We start from the raw sequence: 25,072 nt of genomic DNA on the forward strand, positions 1-25,072 counted from the left end.
AAATAAAACCTTTGAAACCCACCTTTGTTTGTGCAATAGATCATGTGTGCCAAAGTTTAGGTCATTTGGAGGTGGTCGAAAAAATGACCGCATTCCAGAGCGGAAGAATTCATACTCCACGGCCTGCATACGACTAGGAACCCTGCTGTGCATGGGCCAGGATGCAGGCCCGTGGTGCAGAATATCTCTGCTGCTAGTAGGCCCCACGGGGCACAGGGGACAAGAGTTAGGCAATGTACTGCCTGCAATTGATAGGAGCTTGGGAGGGGAATCGCAGCAGGGTATATAAACCGGTGCGGCGCTCTCTCGCTTGGCGAGGTGGGACTAAACTCCCACCACCCAACGGCTATGCGCTGCAATGTGCCCTGCGTGGCTCCGCCTTGGGCCCAATTCGGGCGAGCTGGCCCAGGGCAGCCTTACTCCGCTCGCTGATACGTTTTATATTTTCTTTGTTTCTTTTCTTGTTTATATTTCTAATATTTAGAATCAAGTCTCTTTTTTTCTATATTATTTCTAACAGTGTTTACTAAAATTTAAAAATATGCTAAATTATGTTGTGTTTTATTCCATTTGTTCGTACTCTTTTGTATATTGATAATATTTACGAAATATGAACTAAAATGTTGTGTTTTAATTCAATTCTTCATTCCAATATTTCTTATCTTTATTATTTTTTAAATATTTTTAGTGTGTAAGATAAAATGTTCTGTTTTATTTCACTTCTTCTTTCTAATATGTGTTCTCTTCTTTATATTTGAAATATTTCCAAAATGTAAGATAATATGTTGTCTTTTATTGCACTTATTCATTCAAAAATTTTCTTCTGTTTTCTATATTCTTCTCTTTTCTTTGTTCTGATAGTTATAAATTTAAATAATGTATGATATATTGTTCTCTCATATTTCACTTTTCATGGTTGTCTTTCCTAATTATAAATTTTATTTTCTGTTTCATACTTGAAATATTATTAAATCAAATATAGTTGGGACAATCGCATGTATGCCTCCACTTGCACCATGTACTACAAGCAGGTTCTTCTTCTCGATCTCACCAATTGATACCAAAATTTTACGCACACCCTACGATGACCATAGCAAGCATGCCTGGCAACTACCGTTCATTTCCGACACTCTATGCATCTTGTAGGCGTTTTGCGGTGATAAAACCCTAGAACACTGCCGCGGCGTGATGCAACGTGTGTTTTGTGTTCGAAATCGTGCACACCTTGCCTGGGGGGGCACATTGGCCATGCTCACATGCTCCCAAAAGTTGGGGTCATCTCATGCATGCCCCCACATGCACCATGTACAAGCCGGACCATTCGGGTCTGCCGGAGGGCAAGTTTGGAAGAGGTTTTCCTTGACGGTCCCACCAAAAGATCCCAAACTTTTTGCACACCGTACCATGACCATGGCATGCATGTGGTAGTAGAATTCATACACCACGGCCTCATTTTTGTTGAAATCCAATTAATATCCATGTGTATTACATGTAAGTTAGCATGTGTAAAATTTATTAGATGATTTGAAGGTCAAAACATTAACTTGTCATGTATGCACAAAAAAATTGTGTATTGAATGCAAGTGAGCATGTGTATAATTTAGTGTGTGATTTGAAGATCAATACACATGGCAATATGCCAAAAAAGTGTCCACCTACCAGAGCAGGAGAATTCATACTCCACGGCCTGCATACGACTAGGAACCCTGCGGTGCATGGGCCAGGATGCAGGCCCGTGGTGCAGAATATCTCTGCTACTAGTAGGCCCCACGGGGCAGAGGGGACGAGAGTTAGGCAATGTACTGCCTGCAATTGATAGGAGCTTGTGAGGGGAGTCGCAGCCGGGTATATAAACCGGTGGGGCGCTCCCTCGCTTGGCGAGGTGGGACTAAATTCCCACCACCCAACGGCTGTGCGCTGTGATGTGCCCTGCGCAGCTCCGCCTTGGGCCCAATTCGGGCGGGCTGGCCCAGGGCAGCCTTACCCGCGCGCTGATATGTTTTATATTTTCTTTGTTTCTTTTCTTGTTTATATTTCTAATATTTAAAATCAAATCTCTTTTTTCTATATTATTTCTAAAAGTGTTTACTAAAATTTAAAAAATAAGCCAAATTCTGTTGTGTTTTATTTCATTTGTTCGTTCTCTTTTGTATATTGATAATATTTACGAAATATAAACTAAAATGGTGTGTTTTATTTTAATTGTTAATTCTAATATTTCTTATATTTATTATTTTTTAAATATTTTTAATTTGTAAGATAAAATGTTCTGTTTTATTGCACTTCTTCATTCTAATATTTGTTCTCTTCTTTATATTCGAAATATTTCCAAAATGTAAGATAATATGTTATGTTCTATTGCACTTCTTCATTATTTCAATTCTTCATTCCAAATTATAAATTTTATTTTCTGTTTGATACTTAAAATATTATTAAATCAAATGTAGTTGGGACAGTCGCATGCATACCTCCACATGCACCATGTACTAGGAGCAGGTTTATCTTCTCGGTCTCACCAATTCAGACCAAACTGTATGCACACCCTAGGATGACCATGGCAAGCATGCATGACGAGTATCGTTCATTTCCAAAACTCGATGCATTTTCTAGGGTTTTTCCGGCGACAAAACCCTACAACACTGCCCCCACGTGACGCAACGTGTGTTTTGTGTCCGAACTCGTGCACACCTTGCCTGGGGGGGCACATTGGCCATGCTCACATGCTCCCAAAAGTTGGGGTCATCGCATGCATGCCCCCACGTGCACTATGTACAAGCAGGACCATTCAGGTCTGCTGGAGATCAGGTCTGAAATTGGTTTTCCTTAACGGTCCCACCAAATGGTCCCAAACTTCATGCATACCCTACGATGACCATGGCATGCATGCATGACAAGTATCGTTCATTTGCGACACTCGATGCATTTTCTAGGGTTTTCCGGCGACAAAACCCTACAACACTACCCCCACGTGACGCAACGTGCGTTTTGTGTCCGAATTCGTGCACACCTTGCCTGGGGGACCACATTGGCCAAGCCCACAAGCTCCCAAAAGTTGGGGTCATCTCATGCATGCTTCCACATGCACCATGTACAAGTAGGACCATTCGGGTCTGCCGGAGGTCAGGTCTGAAATTGGTTTTCCTTGACGGTCCCACCAAATGATCCCAAACTTTATGCATACCCTACGATGACCATGGCTTGCATGCGTGACAAGTATCGTTCATTTGCGACACTCGATGCAATTTCTAGGGTTTTCTAGCGACAAAACCCTACAACACTGCCCCACGTGACACAACATGCGTTTTGTGTCCGAATTCGTGCACACCTTGCCTGGGGGACCACATTGGCCAAGCCCACATGCTCCCAAAAGTTGGGGTCATCTCATGCATGCTTCCACATGCACCGTGTACAAGCAGGACCATTCGGGTCTGCCGGAGGGCAGGTCTGAAAGTGGTTTATGCGTAACCTACGATCTCACGAAATGATCCCAAACTTAATCCGTAACCTACAATGACCATGGCATGCATGCATGACAAGTATCGTTCATTTCCGACACTCGATGCATGTAATATTGTAGAAATGATAGAGATACTATAAATATTGTTGAACATATACAAGTATACAATAACTAATACGTGTCACAAAGAGTTTTTTTAGGGATGAACCAATGATATTTATTTTGAGGGAAGAAACAATGCAGGTAGGTGGGCCGGCCCAGACCGCAAATAAGTGTCGGATCCATATTGTGGAGCCCACAATGCTGCGCTTTCCATGCACGTCGATCACACGCACGCCGATCACAGGAGTAGTTGCCGTTCTATTACACAATTCTGGGATCGTGCTAATCCATATGTTCCTAATCCCTATGATTGAGGAGCACGTTCAGCCTCGCTTCAACGGAGGAAAATATAGATCGCGAGATTGGCCACAGGGAAGTTACGACGACCTAGGCGTCGACCTCGTATATAATCTCCTCCTCCTCGCACATGTCGTCGACTAGATCGACTCCTGCCGGCGAGGCGTCGACAGCTCCATCCGCCGCATCCCACACGCCACAAAAAACCCAAGAAGATCAAGGTCGTCCGCACGTGCAGGCCGACCTCGACGAACTACGTCGAGAATGCATCGCCGACTTCTTTCATCTTCGTCGACCGATCAAGTAAATTGTCCTGCTTCCCTCGCGCCTTCATAGCAAGCTACTTCCTCTGTCTCGTTGCTTTGATGGACTTAGGTTTACCACATATTTTCAACTAGTATGAACTCGACTAGATGCGTTCTGACCAGATGGCGTAGATGAAAACATTCTTTGGTTCTTTCATAGCATGGTAGAATAAGATGTTGTTTCTCGAGAAGCATGATGCAATACATTTTTTGTCACAAGATCCAATTATATTTTTGTCACACGATCCAATTATATTGTTGTGCACATAGAACATTAAAGAGTTATTAACATTAGATGTTGATGAACCTCAAATAGGTACCATTGCTATAGACTCTAGTTTATTTACAGCTGAACAATTTGTCACCCTGTTAGTAAGACAACCAGACGAATAAGTAACAATTTACCATATTAAATTTATTGATTATATAATTTATATGATACTCAAAGAACTTGATCAGATGCAAGTAAATTCAATTACCAATTGTAGTCATTTTTTTATTGCCTCATGTCAGCACACACTTGGCTGCATGTTGCAGTATACATGGTGATAGTTTTGTATTTCCATTAGTGTTATTTTTGCATTAGTGTTAGCTACTGCCAGAAAGTTTTATATTTTTGCATGCCTATTGTTATTTTTGCTTTAGTGTTAGCTAATGTCACGAAGTTATATATTTTCTTTCAACAGGATGGACGAGCTGAATGGAGAAATAGTATGCGCAGTTGAGAAATGGTGCAAGCTTGTTGCAGATCTATCGAGCGGTCAACGCGCTAGAGTGGCTGATACATCATTGCGCAGCATGCTGCAAATACCATCTATTAAGATGCGTACCCTGCTGATTAGGTATATGATTGAGAACTTTCAGGCCAGCACGGGCAGATTCATTATACAAGAGCAGGTTGGGGAGGTGACTCTCGGTGCGGTCGACGTCGAGTGCATCTTTAACCTCGAGAACCAAGGACTGTCCGCTTCGGACATTCTGACTGAAGAAGGCGAGGACATGAAGGAGCGGGTGCCGCCACAATTTCTCAGTAAGACATCAGAAAACATAGTGATAGATAATCTCATTGAGGACATAATTAAAAGTAAAGCCACCGACGACGATTTCCTTCGCAAAGTAGTGCTGGTCCTGTTAGGAACAATTATTGCTCCCATGTCGAGCAAAATTTTGCCAAAGCAGTACTACGCTTTGTTCTACGATGTGAAACGTATTTCAAAGATTAACTGGAATGCCTTCACCATGCGTGTTCTCCTTGATTGCCTTCGCATAGTGAGGAAAGGCAAACACCTCCGCCAATGGCCGAAAGGCAATTTGGCTCTCTTGCAGGTACACATATCAGACCTGTTGCATAATGTCAATTATCATATCATTGCAATTTTATGTGATGCATTTTACTAACTCTAAATCCTTATATATATTTTTGTAGTACTTGTACTGGGAGAAGGTGCAACCGGTCGAAGGCGAATGCGCCTATAATCCCAACTTGTCCATACAACCTCTTATGAGGAACTGGACAGAAGGTGCAGCCACTAGGAGAGATAGGTTCGACTATAATAATGGGCGCGGCCGTGGTAACATAAGGGTAAATCATTGTGTTTCGTCTTTCTTAAATGTTTTGTAACTTAATACTATTTATTTTTTATTCATCACATGTACTTCAATATCGCATGCAGATCGAAAATAATATCACCCAGGAGTATAGGGCTCAGGAGCCCAATATCCCAAATAATGCACCTACCATGAAGCCAAAAACCAAGCCTGCAACTGGAAACGCAAAGAAGTCGACGACAGCCGCATTGCCGGAAGATTTGATGGAGCTTCTAATGAAGCGGTGCATGGACTTCATACACACCGAGATGAGGCAAATCCCTGATCAAGTTGCTGAGGTATCACACCCAAACTTTATAGTTTACAGTATGTTTGCTGTTTTAAACTATCCTACCATTACTAAGTTTATATTTCTATTGCAGAGGTTGTTGGAGAAGTTGAACAAAGAAGGTGTCATGTACAAGCCGGCTGCTGCCATGCCATCCGCGCAGAATGATCCGGACGAAGTGGATTCGTTCGAGAATGGTCCATATGAAAAGAAGGAATTCGTGTACAAGGAAGACATGGACAGTGATGGACAGCCGATCATTGACATGACGCAACCTGATATAGTGCTTCCCGACCATAAAACCTTACCTGAGGTACTATGTATTTTCTTTCTGCCTATAATTTTCTCGTTTAAATTTTTTCGTCCAGAAATGTTCACACGATTTAGTTTGCGAAACAGAAAACCCCACCGAAGCTGAATGGACACAAGGAAGCTTCACCTGTTAAGTGTAATGATGTATGTGGGGGTACACCGGAAAACCCTTGGGTGGTTGGTACTTCTACTCTAGCACCTTCATCGGACATAGACATTTGGCCATCTTCTGTTAGCAAGTTCATGGCTAAGGCGAATGGAAAAAAAGGTGCAACAATCGATAAGGATGAGGAGGTTATGTCCGGTAAGCGGAAGCGGACCGTTCCCAAGAAAGTTGAATCCCCCTACGCACTTGACAAGCCCGGCAGGCGTACCAACCGTGGTCAGAGAACCTCTGGTACTAGTACTGCTACTAGAGGTATCGTAACTAACATTCTTAATTTTTTTATTTACTACCAATGCATATGATCACCATTGTTGACGTTCATATTATTTCATGCAGCTCTATTTTCGAACAATAATGTGCCGGAGGTTGTGGCAGATGAGTTGACGCCAGAAATAATTGATGCAGCTGTTTCATTTGTCGAGTTAGCTGCTAGCACTGAGAAGAACAAGAACAAAAAAATTACTACAGTGAAGGCCGTGGCATAACTCTGACTTCCGAAAGGATTCTACCGGTACTAGCTCATAGATGGCTGTCGGACGATGTAAGTACTACTTGCATGTCCTGTTTTTAAAATGCTCAAAAATCTATGTCTCAACTCTCAACATGTAATGCGCTGATATTCTATGCAGGTTATTGATGCTTATATGGGACATTTGGAGCTGCGTGTTGGTCATGATCGTTACCTCTGTCCAGCGTGGAGGTCCAAATTCCTTGTAGATCGTGCTATCGCACATGACGATCCATTGCCATCAAGCTGCAACATGGATAGTGCTCTGACAAAAGCTGGGGCAGTTAATAGAGTCACGAAAGAGTATACTGTGCGTGATAAGGTACGTAATGTTTGTGATTCATCACTACAGGATAGTTCATCAAGTATTTCTTTTGATCCGTAATGCTTTTTTGCACTGTAGACGTATATCGCGTTGAATATCGACAATAGCCACTGGATGACCGTGGTCATGCACATGATCAAGAAAGAATTCCAAGCTCTCGATTCGCTCTATCCTCTGGACCTGACTGAGAGGACTGTTAAAGCACTGGTAATGTAACCAACATTTGTACAATTGCTCTTACATATTGTTTATGATTGTTCTTTAACACTATCCTCTTTATAGCGAATGGCTATAGCACACGATATGCGTCAGGCAAATCTTATTACACCAAGGAAATATCTGGACGTAAGTAAGCGGCCTATCAAGGAGTATGACATACCCCAGCAAGAGGATGGGTGAGTTAATGGGACATCATGCACAATCAAACAACAACACACATGTTTGTATTGCCCACCGCTAATGTTTGCATATGTACCAGGAACTCTTGTGGCCTTTTTGTCACGGAATGTCTAGAACATTGGTACGGGGACAAAATCACCCGCAAATTTACACAGGTATGCTGTTATTTTCGTTTGTAGACTAGCTACTATGGTGGTGTAGCAACTTCGGTTCATGTAACCTTTATGTCATTTTTTGCAGGCCATCGTTGACGCAAGGAGAAGACGTTTCGTCGCAGAGTTGATTATGTCACCTTCAAACTCAATGGAGTGTGTGAAGAACAAAATTCGCGAAATCGCAAGCAAAAGGTGCGCCTGAAGAATTCATGTGGCATGCAAGATTGAAGTTTTAGTGGTTTGGATTTAGTCCGGTCGAAGGTTTCGACGACATGATTATCTTAGGGGTTCTATCATTTTTATGTAATAAACAGGGCACATGCATGTGTATGTGTCTGTCAGACAATTCGCTCGTACAAGACAATTCGGTCATAAAATTCGCTCGGAGAAGACAATTTGGTCATACCAATAAAGTTTTGGCTTCACTTATCAATTGTTCTTGCTTAATATTTTTCTCCTTCTCCAATTTTTTATAATTATATTTTTCATGGCTTCACTTATCAAGTGTTCTTGCTTAATATTTTTCTCCTTCTCCAATTTTTTATAACAGTCTATTTTTCTCTTCAACTGCTCTTGTAAGTTTCATATTCAAATTTTCACAATCTTAACTTTTTTTTAAAACTCTACCAAGCTTAGCATTCTGCCTTAGCTATCTGCATGTCATCATCTTGCATAATCTCCTAGTAATTCCCCCTCATCACATTATTATGAAAAGTAGTCATGGTAGATAAGTAAATATATCGAGCCAAAATGTAACATTACACTCATCAAAATTAGTCATGTCAGCTCGTTGGCTCTATCGCGTGTTATCAGGCATCATGTTTTTCTAGTTTGTTTTACAAACCTGTCGTTTTTTTATTATATGTATAATTAACTTTTTCTGTACTCACCACAATGCCAGGCACGGCCCATCTAACCACGTGAGGGGCCCCACAGGCGGGCTATCTTCCCGGCAGCGCTACACCAGCCCATTTTGCCAGGTTCACATCGATCTTTCCCCTTTTCTCATTTCCCTTTCCAAATCCCTAGCCCTCCCTCTCTATTTGCGCCTCCAAATCTCGACGGCGAAAGCATGACAGCCAGCTGGGCGTCGGGCGGCGGCGGCTGCGGCGAGAAGAGCGGTGGCGACCGCAAGTTAGGTCGAACCCTGGGTCCTGCAAGCAGGTGGGGCGGATTCAGTGGCACAGGAGGCAGCGGCGGCGGATCTAGTGGAACAGGGGACGGGGGTTTCGTGGGCAGCGGCGGGCCGGGAGAACCCACGGCTAGGGTTTCTTCAGTGCTACACTTTGGTGGCAAAAAGGTAAGTTCTTTACCGTTGTTCTTTACATCCCAACATTATCGCCCATAATTCATCACCTGTGGCCATGACAAGCTCCATCTATGTGGTCATCAGGAAACTCCTAGTGGCCGTGTCTGCATAGATGCAGACAATTTTGGCAACGCACTCGGTGGATGTGTGTTTCAGGTTAGTCTACTGAGCATGATCTTCAAACTAGTACCGCTATTGCGGTCAAGCTGCAAAAAAGTTCAGTGTTTAATGCTTGCAGCGACAAGTTCAATTATAAAATGACTTGAATTGCTCATGGTTTATTTAGGATGATATCACTTCTGAGTATGTTGAATAGGTTGATGGGGAGTGGGATAGCAAAGCAAAGTCAGTCATTAAGTATCTGGCCATGAAGAACAAGAAACTGGAGACTAAGATTACAGAATATGAAGCTGAAGTTAAAAGGAATGAGAAAGAAAAGAGGGCAATGGTTAAGATGCACAAGGAGATATTGCTCTATAGGGATAGGATTTTAGGATTTGGAGGTCTTCTGTATCTTGGCCTGCTTGCCATTATGATTGCTGTCATAGTTAGCAAGTAGATTGTTCATAAAGTTATTGACATCACTGTAATTGACATGATGAAATAATGCTGAATTATTTGCTATTCAGTTTATGGGCAAAGTGTAACAGAGATTGCAGCATAAATAACATGGGGCCATCATGATTGGTAGACATTGCACTTTTGGCATGTTCTATATTTGGCAGACAATGCACTTTTGGCATGTCCTGTATTTGACAGACAATGCACTTTTGGCATGTTCTATATTTGGTATGTGATGCACATGGGCACATCACCTAGCAACACTACTGATTTATGTAGCAGACTAGTTCATTGTCTTGTTGCAACATAGGAGCAACATCTAGCAGCTTCCATGCAACACTGAAGCAAAGCAACAATACATATTCAATAATCAGAAATTTAACTGAACTTGGCACTTAGGGTGAGCAGTAGATATTCAGTTCTTCAGCCACAAAGAACCCGATCAAACCGTACCGATTGCATAACTTATATGCTTACATATAAAAGCATACCTAACCAACATCAAACCCAAAATAATGTTAACTTATATGCTGAAACATATAACAGCATACCTAACTTAAGATAACCAGCAGCTTCCTCCTCCTTCAGCAACTGTGCCCATCTTCACTTCTTCAGAAATTTGAGGCGGCGTGAGCGGTGCACCACACGCGGAGAAGCCTTCTTCTTGACCACCGTTGTGTTGGACAGCTGCGCCACCTGATCCTGCGCCACCTCCTCTTCTTCCACCTTCACTATGTCAGGGAGGAGGGGAAGGAGCTCGACGTCGATGGGCATTGTCTTGCCACCCTCGACGGCGACCGGCGCTACCATCTGCACAGCGTCCTCCTCGCCCTCCTCATGGTCATCAGGGATGACCAGTACCTCCTCCACATCGTCCTCCACGACGTCAGAGCCCAACGACAGCACTGGCTTCGACACATGGTGGACCTGGTAGTCCGGGCTGACGGGCGCAGGGACAGCGAGCTCGACGTCGACGCGGTCCGCCCTCTACGCGACACATGCTGAATCTGGCCGCATCGTCATGGTGGTGGAGCGGTACATCCACCACCTTGCGCGCTGAATAGGGGAGTCGCTCAGCGTGGCCTCTCGCATTGCCCACATGAGTAGGACAGCCGACGGGACGCCGCGGCCGTAGGGGAAGGCGCGCTTCCTCTCAGCGTCGGTGAGGACTTTGACGAGGCCAAGCACGTGGTTGACCAACATCTCCGTGCTGGGGAACCAGCCGCACACCTCCGTCAACTACGCGCGCCACCCCTCGTCATCGCCGGCGAGGTCCATCGTCGCTCTCTGCCAGCCGAGGCTTCTCTCCATGGAGGAGGCTGCAGCGGTCGCCGGCGAGGGTATTCTCGATCTACTGTAGGTGGGGATAAGAGGGGAGTTCGAACCGGCGCCCGTGGGAGGTGGGTGAGTGTGTGGTGGGGAGGAGAGTGGTACAGTTACTTATTTAATGGCATTTAGGACGTGGGCAGGGGAAATGTACAAATATATTCTTTCTACCTCCCGCCCCGGTCATTACACAGTAAAGAATTTTTTTTGATTTTTTTACAGGGAAACATCTTACTTTATTTAAACAAAAACTGAGATCTCGTCTGCTAATACACTAAGGATACAATCAGGGGGCCAAAGCCTCCAAACCAAAGAAACACAAGCGCCTACAACTACCTTAGCCAAAGTATGAGCCGGCCGATTAACACAGTAAATAATTGAAGCAAGTGTTCTACTCTTGTTCCTTCTCCACTTTTCTGCACCTGATAGAAGACAAGCTAAGTTAATGAATGATACAAACTTTAATAATCCACAATGCATACAAACACTTACTTCTGATTTAGTTTGCATTTCTTGCTACGTCTAGTGTGTCCTACCAATTTGCAAGTGCCGCACCGGGTTTTCAACTCATCAAAAGAGAGTGGTCTACCATTTTTCGAGACAGGGCGGCTCTCATCTGCCTTTGTTGCACCTTTGCTTGACACTTTCATAGGATTTTTAACCTCAATCATGTTGCCTTCACCATCGTCCACATATTCAACTGCACACTTACTGATGTCATTTGTTTGCTTCAACAAATTTTCCTGTAGCAGATCATACTCATGACTCTTAGCTATCACAGCCTTCAAACTCTCCTGTAACTGATCCCACAAAGCAGGGTGTTTGCATGCCGCATGCATAGCTTCAGACGCTAACACACTGACCTGGCTATATTTCATTCTTTCCCCGGCCCCAGTCTAACCAAATCCCAACAGATCGCTTGTGCACCTCGCGGGCAGTCCCAACCTTGCTTCTTTCGTGAACCGAATAAGAACTAAACACTTTGGTATTTCAGATATGTTCAAGTGCTTCAGTACATGGAATATGTGCTTGCAAGGTAGACCCTTTCGAATCATTCTTCTGCAGCTGCACCTTATAGTTTCTGCGGAATTTACTGGTGTATACTCCACCCAAAAACGGCGCTTTCGGTTATTCTTCCAGGCCACGATGTACTGCTGTGATCCGTCTCCCAGCTTAATTTCTACAATCTCCATGCCGTCAATTTTTCTAAGATCATCCTGCAACATATAGAAGTTTGCTAGAGTGAAGACGTGAGAAGCAGCTATCTCAAGTTCCCTCGAGCTAGTGACTGGCACTGGTAAACTCTGTGAGGCCGTGCAGTCATCTCACGCCTCGTTTTCACGGATACGCACAACGGCGTTCTCATAGTGCAAAATCATATCCACCAGGGTCATTTCACCGTCTAGGTGGAGGTGAAGGCATGAGTTCAGGCTTTCACTCCGCTGGTTGCTTTTCATGCCAAGCCAAAACCCCTCTGTTAGAATGCCGCGGCCCACAGTCTCCTCTTCTTATACATCCGCCTCAACCATGTTACAGTTTTTTCCGACTGCCATTTTTTGGAAAATGCGTGCCATCTCTCCTCAAACGTTGCCGTGGACGTGCTGTAGTACAGAAGAGTTCGGAACTCCTTCAAGGACTTGTGACTGAGGTGAATCTTCATATTTTTCTCTATGTGCCACGTACATATACGGTGCCACACGTCTGGCAAGCCTTCGCGAATTGCCTTGATCATCGCAGCGTCGGCGTCTGTGATAACACTCTTAGGCATCTTTTGACACATGGACCTCAAAAAAGTCTGCAGAAGCCACACGTATGTCTCCTCGGTCTCGTCCGAAACTATGGCACAACCAAAAACAGTGGTCTTCCGGTGATTGTTAAGACCAACAAAAGGTATGAATGGCATACCATAGCGGTTCATCTTGTACGTGCTATCAAATACAAGCACGTCGCCGAAGTCCTCATAGTCATGACGAGACTGGGAGTCGCACCAGAACATCCTATTCAAATGTCCTTCCTTATCTAGCCTGTACTCGAAAAAGAAGCTAGGATCCCTCTGTTTCCTACTGGCCATGATGCCTATGGCTGTGGCAGCATCACCTTTTGAAAGCAGCTTCCTCTTCTCCTTGGCGCAAAGGTTGTATATTTCACGCCTGGTAAAACCAACACTGCCGTACCATACATGCTTGCTGATGAAGCAATCCATCATGTCGTGAATTCTAATCCCTGCAGCTCCCATGGACATTATCTCATGCTTCTGGTACTCTTTGATTTTTCTGTGGGACCAAAGAAAAGGTACCTTGTCCGGTCCTGCCAACATATGGCTATGCTTGTCCTCAAAACTTTCAACATACCAAACCCCACGCTTTTGGTCAAGCTTGACAGTCAGGTGCGCTTCGCAAAAGCAGCATGTCTCGGCTCTGGGCCTACGGCTGTGTCCTTCCTCGGTTAGCAACTTGCTAACCGCCTATAACGCATATGACGTGACTCTGTTTTGCTATACCTGACCTTATTCTTTCTAATGCTGAAACCATTATCTCTAGCATAGCTGTTGTAGAAATCATACGCAGCATCGTGAGACGTAAAAGTCATTTCCATTATCTGCATGAACATATCCCTCTTATCATCTGCACTGGCAGTATCTTGGACATTCTTTGCACCATCATCTTGTGTCACCTACACAATCAAACCACAGCCATGAAAACAGATCTCTATGGTTTAACATTACTTACTTCCATAGAACATTGATTACACACATACCTCACTCATGATGACCGACGACTCGGACTCCCCAGAATCAGGTGCATCTAATGATTTGTCGTTAAGGCCTGTCTCCGCGTCGGATTCACCGTAATAGTCGTACGCATTATGACATTAGGAAATGAACTGAAAAATACAACACAAATACATAATTACTTATCATATAATATTCCAGAAGAAATTCAATTTGCATGCCAACAAAATTTTCCACTTACGTACCTGACTAATGTAATCTTTATTCGAGAGCTCCGAGTTGTTTTCCTGATCATCATCAAGCTCATCGATCTATAAATTTTCAACACAAAGATTTAATGTTGTCGGATGCCACCAAAAAATTACAACATGACAATGCCACTCACATTAAGATCGTCCCATTCGTTCCCATTCTCTGACCGATCTTCACGATCTGAATTTTCATCATCTGACCAATCTTCTATCCAGTCTTTCATCAGTTCTCCAAACTCCATGTCTACCATGATATCAGTTAACTCCTCGTCCGCCATTTCCTACAACCAATATTATGTATCATCACGTGTGCAAACATTATCAATGATGAAATATAAAACACATAGCACACGATCACGGATGTTATGTAAACAACCGCAACCGAGGCCGTTCAGATCTGCCAAACTTATCAAGGAAGATGGCTACGGCACCCGTCGTGATCACTTTCAATCGCGAGGAACTGCACGATCTCAAAACCTAGCTAGATCTGTGATTACCTCTGCCGCCGGATACCTAGGTTAGCCGCCACATCAAATAACGATACTGGTGGTGCGCACAGCCGACGGCAACCGACGCTACGTGAACCCAGATCACGAGGAGCAGCACTACCGGAATAAGATCCACGATCGCATGCGCCGCCGGGTAGCTAGGTTACCCGCTCCGCTAGGTTAACCATTGCCACTGGCGCGGCGGCAGTTCGTTCGATGTTGCCGCGAGCGAGACTAGAGGGGGGACGCGGGATGCGGTACCTGTGTGCGATCGTTGGAGATTCACGACGTTGTCGCGCCCGCTGTCCGACGAGATCGCCGGCGACGAGATAGCCGCCGGTGGAGATCTAGTACGTGACTTATGGAGCTGCGTCAATGCTCGCGAGATTGATGGAGCTGCTCGCGTGAATGATTGGATTCGGCAGGTCTTACGTGGACGTGGGGTCGTGTGATGTTTTTTTCGGACCAGGGTACTGTACGTATACGGTCTGGATTATATAGGGCTTGACAGGGCTTGGATTTAGACTAGGGCAGGCCAGGAAAAAAACAAATTCACGGGGACAAAAATATCCCTCCGAAATTAGGTTAGGGGGGAGCACTGGAGCAGGGCTCCGTGTCCGAGACCAAAAGGAAACATGTACTCCTACATTGCGAATTCTGGATCAGTGCTGCGAGTGGTCGAATCCTGCTTCGTCACGCCGAGCGGCGCGACGCCGCGGAAACGGCTGTGGCTCTCGGCGCTGGACCTGGTGCTGGCCAGCAGAGGCCACACCCCGCTCGTCCACTTCTACAGCGCCGGTGACGTCGCCGCCGCCGGGGACGGCTTCTTCGACGTGGCCAGGGTCAAGGAGTCCCTGGCCAAGGCGCTGGTGCCCTTCTACCCTCTCGCCGGCCGCCTCGGCGTGGATTCCGATGGCCGGTTCGAGATCGACTGCAACGGGGAGGGCGCCCTCTTCGTCGTGGCTCACTCCGACCGCACCTTCGACGACTTCAGCGACCACAAGCCGTCGCCGGAGATACGGAGGCTGTTCTGTCCTCCCGTTCAGCCGTCGTCCGTTATACTGGCCTTACAGGTGACCTTCTTGAGGTGCGGCGGTGTGGTACTGGGGACGGCGACGCACCACGCCGCGGCGGACGGTCCCAGCATCTTCCATTTCATCCGGACGTGGGCAGGCTACTGCAGGGACGGCGAGAGAGCGGCGGTAGAGCTCCCGTGCCACGACCGCGGCCTCCTCCGCGCGCGGTCCCCGGCCGTCATCCACCCCGAGACCATCCCCACGTTCTGCAGCAGGCTACCCCAGCACGAGCCGTCCGGCGCCGTCGCAACCCAGGTCTTCACCATCTCCAAGGACCAGGTGCACGCCCTTAAGCGCCTGTGCGGCGGCGCTAGCACGTTCTGCGCCGTGAGCGCCCTAGTTTGGCAGTGCGCATGCGTCGCCCGGGAGCTGCACCCGAAAGCGACCACGCGCATCAACTTCCCCGTGGACATCAGGCACCGCCTCACGCCGCCGCTGCCGGCCCGCTACTTCGGAAACGGAATGGCTTTACACACGACACAAACTGCACGATCTGTGAACGATAACACTGTGCAGTAGCCTTCGGAAACGGGGTCGTCAACGTGTTCGCCACCGCCGCGGTGAAGGACGTCGTGTCGGAGACGCTGGCCTCCGTCGCCAGCCGGCCAGCCGGGTGAGATCCGCGACGGAGCGGCTCGACGATGAGCTGCTGAGGTCCGCCGTGGACTACTTCGAGGTGGCGGAGAAGGACGGGCAGACGGAGCAGAGGGGGAACCTGCCGGAGACGGAGCTGCGGATGAACAGCTGGTACCACCTGCCCATGTACGACGCCGACTTCGGATGGGGGAAGCCGCGGGTGATGACGAGGGCGGAGGCTGTACGCGGCGGCTGGGTGTACCTCTTGTCTGGCGGCGGCGATGGCAGCGCGCGCCTGCTCATATCTTTGGAGCCGGCGACTCTCAGCAAGTTCGGGCTCGCAGTTGCTGAACGCCAAGTTCTTGCCGGTGTGCATGCTAGGCTGTGACCATGCATCATGCATGCATGGATTTTGTTGACGAGGTGAACATATTTCACTGACAAAATATGTTGACGGAGTATTTTATCCCTCGAACAATCTGTAAGAGTTGCACGAATATTTTGCTTCCCATGCATGCACACTTTACTTGATTTTTCCATATAAGGTGAAACTATTAAACAGGTTAGAGAAAAGTATGTTTTTCGTCCCTCAAGTTCCCAAAAAATGCAGACTTCGTCCTTCAACTTTTTTTGGTCTACTTTTGGTCCCTCAAGTTTCAAAACCGGTCAAGTTTTGTCCGAATTCCGGTTTCGCTAGAAAACAGGACACGTGGCGTGGTATTCTCTCTCCCCTCACTTGCCACGTCCGACCCGCCGCTGGGTCAAACAGACAGCCCGCGCGACGCCGTCTTCACTCTCTCCCCCTTTCCCTTTCCTCTGTGACCTCTCTCCCAAACCCTAGGCTTTGCGGCGGCGGATCCCGATTTGGCGTGGTGGTCGGCATTGGCGTTGGAGCCAGGGACGGCAGCGTCCTTGAGAAAAGCTACGGCGGCGCCGATGCAGTATACCTAGGCGCAGATCTACGCGGCGGCGCAGGCGGGTGTAGTGTTGCGGTTGCGGCAGCGCCGATCCAGTATACACCGGCGACGACGAGAACTATCAGGACAGCGACCACCGGCAGACCTTCAGGTATGTTTTTTTTGCGTATATTGTTTAGGATTCGTAGGTAGATGCCATCCACTTAGGTTGTAGCCGAATCTGAAATTTGTGTCCATCTATTGTAGGGAGTAATGGATCTTCTGGATTTAATTCATGTCATGTTCCATTATAATGGAGAATTTGTGAAGAATGGGAACCACATGATGTATTTGGGAGGCAGTGAAGCTATGTCAGACATTGACAGAGATAAGCTTTCTTTGCCCGAGCTTTTGGGGCATTTAAGAGATCATTGCACTGATGTGGAGGGGATACAATGTCAGTTTTATTGGTTAGTTCCAGGAAAAGAGATGAATGATGGACTTGTTTTTCTGCATGATGACAACACTGTTCTTAAGATGGCTGAGTTTGTTTGTGATGGAGGAGTTGCAGATGTGTATGTTGAGAAGCATGCTTCTGCTGATGGGGAAGAAACAGTTGCAACAACATGCTCTGCTGGAGAGGAAGAGGAACAGTTCACCCTTTTAAGTGTAGTTATGCCAGAAGAACAAGTGCCCAGGTTAGATGGGAATACTGATGCACAAGATGGAGAGTCTGATGAAGAGGACAGTGATTATATACCTGATGATGAGTCAGCATCTGAGGATGATGAAGAAGCAAGAAAGATCAATGCTGACTATGTAGAGTACAAGAAGAAACTCAGGGCTGGCAACATTGACATTTTAGATGAAGTGTTCATTACAGATGCAACAGTAGGTTCAAGGGAAAATGTTGGAGAGGATGCAACTGCTGTTGGATATCATCTTATCGGTGAACATGAGCTCCAATGTCAGATATCTTATCGGTGAACATGAGCTCCAATTCCATCTTACAATCTTCAGCCTTCAACTTATCTGCATAAAGTGCATTCATAGATCTCTGCGCTGGTGCAGGCCATTCAGGATCATACCACATCAGAAAATCGCATGCTTGTTCATCCTAAAATTCAAATAAATTGCATCAGTTCATCTGAACATTACCATGCAGATTTGGTAGAAAGAAATGAATGCGACAACTAAATTCACCTCCCGCATGCAACAAATGAACCTTCTGCCAGTGTTCACACCTTCATAAGCAACCTTTCTCACCGGCAAAAGTCCACAAAAACAACTAAAATTGCTCTCCGTTTCAATGCCGCAAAACTCTGGATCTTCGATTGCGAGTGGCACTTTGCCGGATATCAGTTCCTCAGGCATATAGACCTATTCAACGACAAACAACACCCAACAGCACCTCCCCTTAGTCCCTCAATCACCAAGGAAGAACCCTAAATCCCCAAATCCCTAACCCTAGATCACAAATTGGCACTTACCTGTGTAGGAGCACAACTGCTTCTGTCCTCACTCATTCACCCAAGGATCTCCTCGCGAGTTCGCATGGCGCCGGCAGCGAAGGGGAACAAGGCGCTGGCAGCGAGCAAGGCGACGACGCCGGGCAAGGCGACGGTGAGGTCGGGACGGAGAGAGAGAAGAGGAAGAGAAGAGCGTGAGGTGGAGAGTGAAGACAGCGTCGCGCGGGCTGTCTGTTTGACCCAACGGCGGGTTGGACGTGGCAAGTGAGGGGAGAGAGAATACCACGCCACGTGTCCTGTTTTCTAGCGAAACCGGAATTCGGATGAATCTTGACCGGTTTTGAAACTTGAGGGACCAAAAGTAGACCAAAAAAAGTTAAAGGACGAAGTCTGCACTTTTTGGGAACTTGAGGGACGAAAAACATACTTTTCTCAACAGGTTACCTCGTACTACTAAACTTCTTCTTACTATTATACTCCCATTAAATTTCTTTTTGCTATTTCCCACCCTTTGTGCATACAACACCATTTCAACCCCATCTTCAAATCTTATTTATTCAAAGTTTTATGTTCCAACCACACACAATTCAACAACATTTGAAATCTATGTTTCCTGGAAATACAAAATCAAACACAACATAATGCGCCTTTCATAATAATACAAAAGATTCGTTGACGGCGTCAGCTAGGACACCATATACGATCACATGCATTATTGTTGTTATCTTCTGCAAAGCACCATGGCCAAGTTCTTCGGCTACATTCCTCTTTTGCTCAAGTAATAATGATTATCGTCCATAATGGTTGCAATATTGTCGATGCACGAAACTCGCCTACAAGGATCCCGCCGATAGACCATCTTGAAGCGAAGAAGTAAACACAAAAACTAGATTTACACAAGCTAGCTAATAGCCCCATCCCCTACCTATGTCGATTTTATTATTATTATCGTCAAGAGAGATTACAAAGTATATGGTGGCTAACAATAGCTAAAATCCTAAAAACCTAGCATCCTAAGCTCCCAAATTAGATCTATGACTTCCCACAAGATTGTGGACTAGACCCGGCTATAATTCTAAAAACCGCCTAGTTTTTTCCCGTGGATTCTTGAACAAACGCAACTTTGGTGGACTACACCTACTATCCACCGGCCGACCCACATCCAGCCTACCCAGGCCTTTGCCGGGGCTTCATGGTTGCAGACCTCATATGCACTCCTTGGGCATTGTCCCAAGCCCGCCTCTCATGGGCCATGGCCCTCCATTTTGCCAGGTTTCGATAGCTTGCTAGGTCTGCCACTAGAGAGCTCTTATGTGATGTTGTGTCAAAGAGTAAACCTATCACACATAGCGCCCACCACTGGCCGGCACGTATTGGCACTACAAAAGAAACAACTGTGTTAGAAAAGGTTAAAATCAAAAAATTTGTAAAGTAATTAATTTTTAAAAATCTCACAAAAATTTAAAATTTCCCACATAATTTCAAACTGTTCATAAATTCAAAATTGTTTATGAATTTAAATTTTCTATTGAGTTTTAAAATATTTTTAGGATTTCTTCAATTTTTCTATCAATTTTTTTTAAATGCGAACATTCGATATCTATTTTGAATTTATTGTTTGGGAATTTTTAACATTTAAAAATGTGTGCACATTTCTTAAATATGCACACAGTTTAGAAAAATTCTGATTTGTTTTCCAATATTGTTAAAATTTGTTATTAAAAGAAAATACAAATGAAAAAAAGACATAACAATAATAAAGAACAAGAAAGAAATAAAAAAGTAAATTAGAAACAAAAAACAAATAGGGGCAACATCATAAAAGAAGGGGAAGCAAAAAAAAAGGATGAGAACCTTCTAAAACTTTCCTTAAACCGCCAATGCCACTCTTGGAAGTTCAGCCGGCCACTAACAGTCTCCAGACATTGCGCACATTCGGTGCCAATGAGCGACAGATGGAATTTATCCTGCCAATGATGTGTATCGCCCGTTGTGAGTGTTAAACATCCAGTCGCACACGTGCACTCGAAGTGGCAGCCCATTAATCACGCTACGCGCGGTCGCAAGCCAGCCAGTTTGGGGAAGGTTCTAGATGCTTCTCTGCAGTGTTTCGATTCATTTTTTTCTTTACTATTTTTTGGTTCTCTTTTCAGTTTTTATTTTTTATTTTTTCTTCTTTTGTTTTTCCTGTTTCTTCTTTTTTATTTATTTCACGAATTTCATCAAATTTTCAAAATTAACATATTTCTCTTTTGAAATTTCAAAAATTATTAATGTTTTCCAAAAAAATTGATATTTCAAAGGTTGTTCACAGTTACAAATTATCTTCGTAATTTGAAAAATTGTTTTTCAATTTCAAGAGAGTTTCCATAAATTTCAAAAATTGTTCACACATTTCAAGAATTTATTTAGGACTTCAAAATTTGTTCACTTTTTCAAATCTCTTTTTATAATTCAAGATTTTTTATTTCACACACATTTTTCAAAACTGGTGAACATGTTTATTCTGCGTGGCAAGCCAGGTAGAATAGATGCTTCTATGCAATTTTTCAATTCTTTTTTGTCTTTTTTCTTTACAAGCTTTGTGTTTTTTATTTTTCGTTTTTCCAATTTCGTTTTTCCTGTTTCTTTATTTCTTATCTTCTCTTTTCTTCATAACTTAAATTTCATTAACAATTCAAAATCCTTTTTTTTGAAATTTCGCAAATTGTTCATCTTTTCCAAAAATAAAATCTCGAAAATTCAAAAGTTGTTCACAATTAGAAATTATGTGTGGAATTTCAAAAATTGTTTGTCAATTTCAAGAGATTTTCCATAAATTTCAAGAATCGTTCACATTTTTCAAGAATATGTTTAGGGTTTAAAAAATTATTCACTTTTCCTAAAGTTTTTTTTCCTTTTTGAATTCATTAACTTTTTTGATTTCACAATCATTTTTTAAATTAGTGAATAGTTTTTCCAAATTTACGAACAAATTTTCAGTTCATGAGCATCTTTTGAATATTTGAATTTTTTTATTCTCCATGAACATTTTCTAAATTGATGAATTTTTTGAATTTAATATTTTTAGATTGCTGAATTTTTTAATTTGTGAATATTTTAAATTAAAGGAAAACCAATCGAAATAGAAAGACGGCATGAAAAAAAAATCAAAAGGAAAAAAAGACGCTAGCTCGCTTGGAACCTTATGCCCGTGCCATGCTAACTTGTTGGAAGCGTCGGGTGCCTTGACATGCTTGCTCACTAGGCCAGCCCGCCTGACATGGTTGTGAGCGATGCGTCCCTCTTCTGCCGTTACAAGCTACGCATAGCAGCGCCCATCTACACTGCTAAGTATTCTCTCCGTTTCATATTGTAGTGCGTATAAATTTTTTGAATAGTCAAAAATTATAAACTTTGGTCAAGTTTATAGACAAAACTATTTCTATCTACAATACCAAAAAAACTACATCTTATGATGAATCTAATGATATATGTTTGGCATTCTAGATATAAATGCTTTTCTCCAAAAAAGTTGTCAAAGTTTGTGAGGTTTGAATTTTCAAAAAAAATAATATTTGGACTACATTATGAAACGGATGGAGTATGTCAACATTTTTTGCCCTCAATTCAAATAAAAAGTATGTCAATATTTTTATTGGGCCACATAATTTACCCAGGCCTTCAAGCTGGTCTATCGTACAGCCCAGTTTAAGCAACGAAGAAAAACTGCTAAAAAACAACGAAGTAAAACCTCTCCGTACAACCCAGCAAGTCAGAGTTGGAGATATAAAAAAGAAATCAAGCCAGAGTTTCTGTCAGTACCCATTGAGCCACGTGGAACTGACCCTGAATTGGTCGCGCAAAGCAGCTGAGATTACGTCCCGGCAACGACCTCCTTGTGACCGCGACCCGCCCGTACAGTTCTTCCGTAAGACATTCGGCAAGCGGCCTAGCACGCTGCAATTGCAAGCTACTCCGCGAAACTACCGCACAGAAACCTCTAGAGTGGTTAAAAATTTGCTTCCGTGTCTAAGACATAGAGGCTATTTGGAATCTCTCCGCCTTGTAACTCCGCAGCGAGCGGAGCGGCATGCAGTTGAATTTTGACAAGCGGCCAAGGGTGCTCCGTCGGCTCCGCTTCGTGGTGAAGGAGTGGAGGATTGCCGACCACGACCTTAACCATCATTTCATCTGTGTCCTCCTTACATGCCTCACAACTATTTTCGATCAAGCGATTCTTCATGGCGTCGCAAACATAACCAGATGACGCTCCTCTGCTTCCTGCTCCAGGTCCAAGCATTTACAGATCATAGGTCTAGTTGTCCGAATCGATAGAATGAACATGTAGTTCTTTGCAAGGAAGTGTTATTTTTGTCTTCTTGTCGATCATAACATTATTTTCCCCACTAGTGCTGAAAGGCTTACCAGTGACATGTGCTAAAGCCCTATTAGTGGCAACCAGGACACCCATCAGTGGTAACTAGTCACCGGTAAGTGGTTATCAGTGACGGATGTCTCGCTCGTCACTGGTAAGTTCACATCAGTAACGAGTGCCCCTAGCTTATCGCTGATAACCACTAGTAGAAAACAGGGCTTTGGTCTAGGCCGGGTCAGCCCATTAGTCCCGGTTCAGTTCAGAACCGGGACCAATGTGGGCATTGGTCCCGGTTCGTGAGCCCAGGGGGCCGGCCGGGCCACGTGGGCCATTTGTTCCGGTTGATCTGGACCTTTTAGTCCCGGTTGGTGGGATGAACCGGGACCAATGGGCCTCGCTCCTGGCCCACCACCATTGGTCCCGGTTGGTGGCTTGAACCGGGACCAAAGGCTCCCCTTTAGTCCCGGCTCATGTCACCAACCGGGACCAATGAGGTGCCTATATATACCCCTCGCTCGCGAGCAGAGCACCCCAGTGCTCTGTTTTTCTCTGGCCGAGGGGGAGAGGGCTTGGTGGTGCTCTAGCTCACCTCCTATGCACACAAGGTGTTCGATGGAATGCCCGAGCCACACTACTTAAGCTTTCTCCTCTCCAAGCTCGACCTCCAAACTCCATTTTCCATAATATTTGTCTAGGTTTAGCGGTCCGTCACGCCCCATTCCCGTCTTCACCGCCGTCGATCACCCGCGCCGAGCTCATCGCCGGCACCACCGTGGTGAGCCTCTTGTTCTTATCTTCTTTCTGAAAGTAAAAATATTCTTACTTGTATGTTTACATAGATACTTGTATTATTTTCTTACTTTTATTATTGCATCTTATATAGTGCCATGGTTTTGGTATCCGCCCCCGTCGGCCCTCGTCCTGTCTATGATTCGGATGTGGTATATATATTATCTTTATAACTATTGGTTCATTTATTGTTTATGAAAATTATGCCGACCAACGTGACATAGATTTTATTTATGTAGGATGTATGTGAATCGGAAATGCCAACCGACCCTATTGTCGAGAGGTTAAATTTAGTTGAAGAAGAAAACAATTTGTTGAAGGAAAAAATAAAAAAATTGAGGAGGAGAAGATGATATTGGAGTTGCATGTTGCGGATGTCGTCGATGATCACAAGATCAAGATGGATGCAATGCGCTTGAAGATTAGAAAGATTAGAAAATATGCCATTCATACCGAGGCTTGATATCATTATGCCGTTGGATCAATTGTTACCTTGGTTGCGATTATGATCGCATTTGTTTTCGCATTGAAATGTTTTTACATAGTTTCAATGTATGGTTTAATTAATTAGATGCTTTGGAGAGCTATATGTTGTTAGATGAGAACTATGTATGCACTTTAGTTTTAATGTGATGATGAACTTCTATTAATTTGGACACTTAATTATATATAATGCACGCAGATGAACCGGCAATGGATGTACGGTGACAGACACACCTGCGAGTACATTAAGGGCGTGCATGAGTTTCTCGATGCGGCTGAGGCAAACAAGTAGAATGGTTTTATGTGTTGTCCATGCACTGAATGTGGGAATACGAGGTCTTACTCTAACCGGAAAATCCTTCACTCCCACCTGCTTTACAAGGGTTTCATGCCACACTATAATGTTTGGACGAGGCACGGAGAAATAGGGGTTATGATGGAAGACGACGAAGAAGAAGAGTACGATGACAACTATGTGCCACCTGAATACGGTGATGCTGCAACGGGGGGAGCTGGTGAAGATCAAGAGGAACCAGACGATGTGCCCAATGATGCTGCAACGGGTGAAGCTGCTGAAGATCAAGAGGAACCAGACGATGTGCCCGATGATGATGATCTCCACCGGGTCATTGTCGATGCAAGGACACAATGCGAAAGTCAAAAGGAGAAGCTGAAGTTCGATCGCATGTTAGAGGATCACAAAAAAGGGTTATACCCCAATTGCGAAGATGGCAACACAAAGCTCGGTACCGTACTGGAATTGCCGCAGTGGAAGGCAGAGAATACTGTGGCTGACAAAGGATTTGAGAAGCTACTGAAAATATTGAAGAAGAAGCTTCCAAAGGATAACGAATTACC

General features: G+C 44.5%; 1 protein-coding gene, 1 long non-coding RNA gene and 2 pseudogenes across 2 annotated transcripts; 1 reads left to right on the top strand and 3 right to left on the bottom strand.

The window, feature by feature from the left end:
- Positions 1-11,586: 11,586 nt before the first annotated feature.
- On the bottom strand, positions 11,587-13,301 carry LOC147987068 (protein FAR1-RELATED SEQUENCE 5-like; annotated as a pseudogene).
- A 13-nt stretch (positions 13,302-13,314) lies between these two features.
- LOC147987069 (uncharacterized) lies at positions 13,315-14,358 on the bottom strand. Its single transcript, XM_087542264.1, has 5 exons — positions 14,215-14,358; positions 14,075-14,140; positions 13,856-13,927; positions 13,599-13,771; positions 13,315-13,321 (listed from the first exon to the last, which is right to left on the bottom strand). The coding sequence occupies exons 1-5, from the start codon at positions 14,356-14,358 to the stop codon at positions 13,315-13,317; spliced, it is 462 nt and encodes a 153-aa protein (XP_087398390.1).
- Positions 14,359-15,203: 845 nt separating this feature from the next.
- Positions 15,204-16,608, top strand: LOC125538087 (hydroxycinnamoyltransferase 4-like; annotated as a pseudogene).
- Positions 16,609-18,133: 1,525 nt separating this feature from the next.
- Positions 18,134-18,739, bottom strand: LOC147987070 (uncharacterized). The gene is made up of 3 exons (XR_015615268.1): positions 18,607-18,739; positions 18,320-18,496; positions 18,134-18,233 (listed from the first exon to the last, which is right to left on the bottom strand). It is a non-coding gene; the product is annotated as an uncharacterized LOC147987070 (long non-coding RNA).
- Positions 18,740-25,072: the final 6,333 nt, after the last annotated feature.

This window comes from Triticum urartu, chromosome 2A (genome assembly GCF_056163025.1).
Source record: "Triticum urartu cultivar PI428250 chromosome 2A, HENAU_Tu73, whole genome shotgun sequence".
Taxonomy (NCBI): Eukaryota; Viridiplantae; Streptophyta; class Magnoliopsida; order Poales; family Poaceae; genus Triticum; species Triticum urartu.

Excerpts from the sequence above, each read along its gene's own strand:
- LOC147987069 (XM_087542264.1), bottom strand. The coding sequence starts at position 14,358 with ATGGCGGACGAGGAGTTAACTGATATCATGGTAGACATGGAGTTTGGA. Across the intron at positions 13,928-14,074 it reads ATAAAGATTACATTAGTCAG|ACAGGCCTTAACGACAAATC; the intron begins GTACGTAAGTGG and ends TCCGACGCGGAG. Across the intron at positions 13,772-13,855 it reads CGTCGGTCATCATGAGTGAG|GTGACACAAGATGATGGTGC; the intron begins GTATGTGTGTAA and ends TTGATTGTGTAG.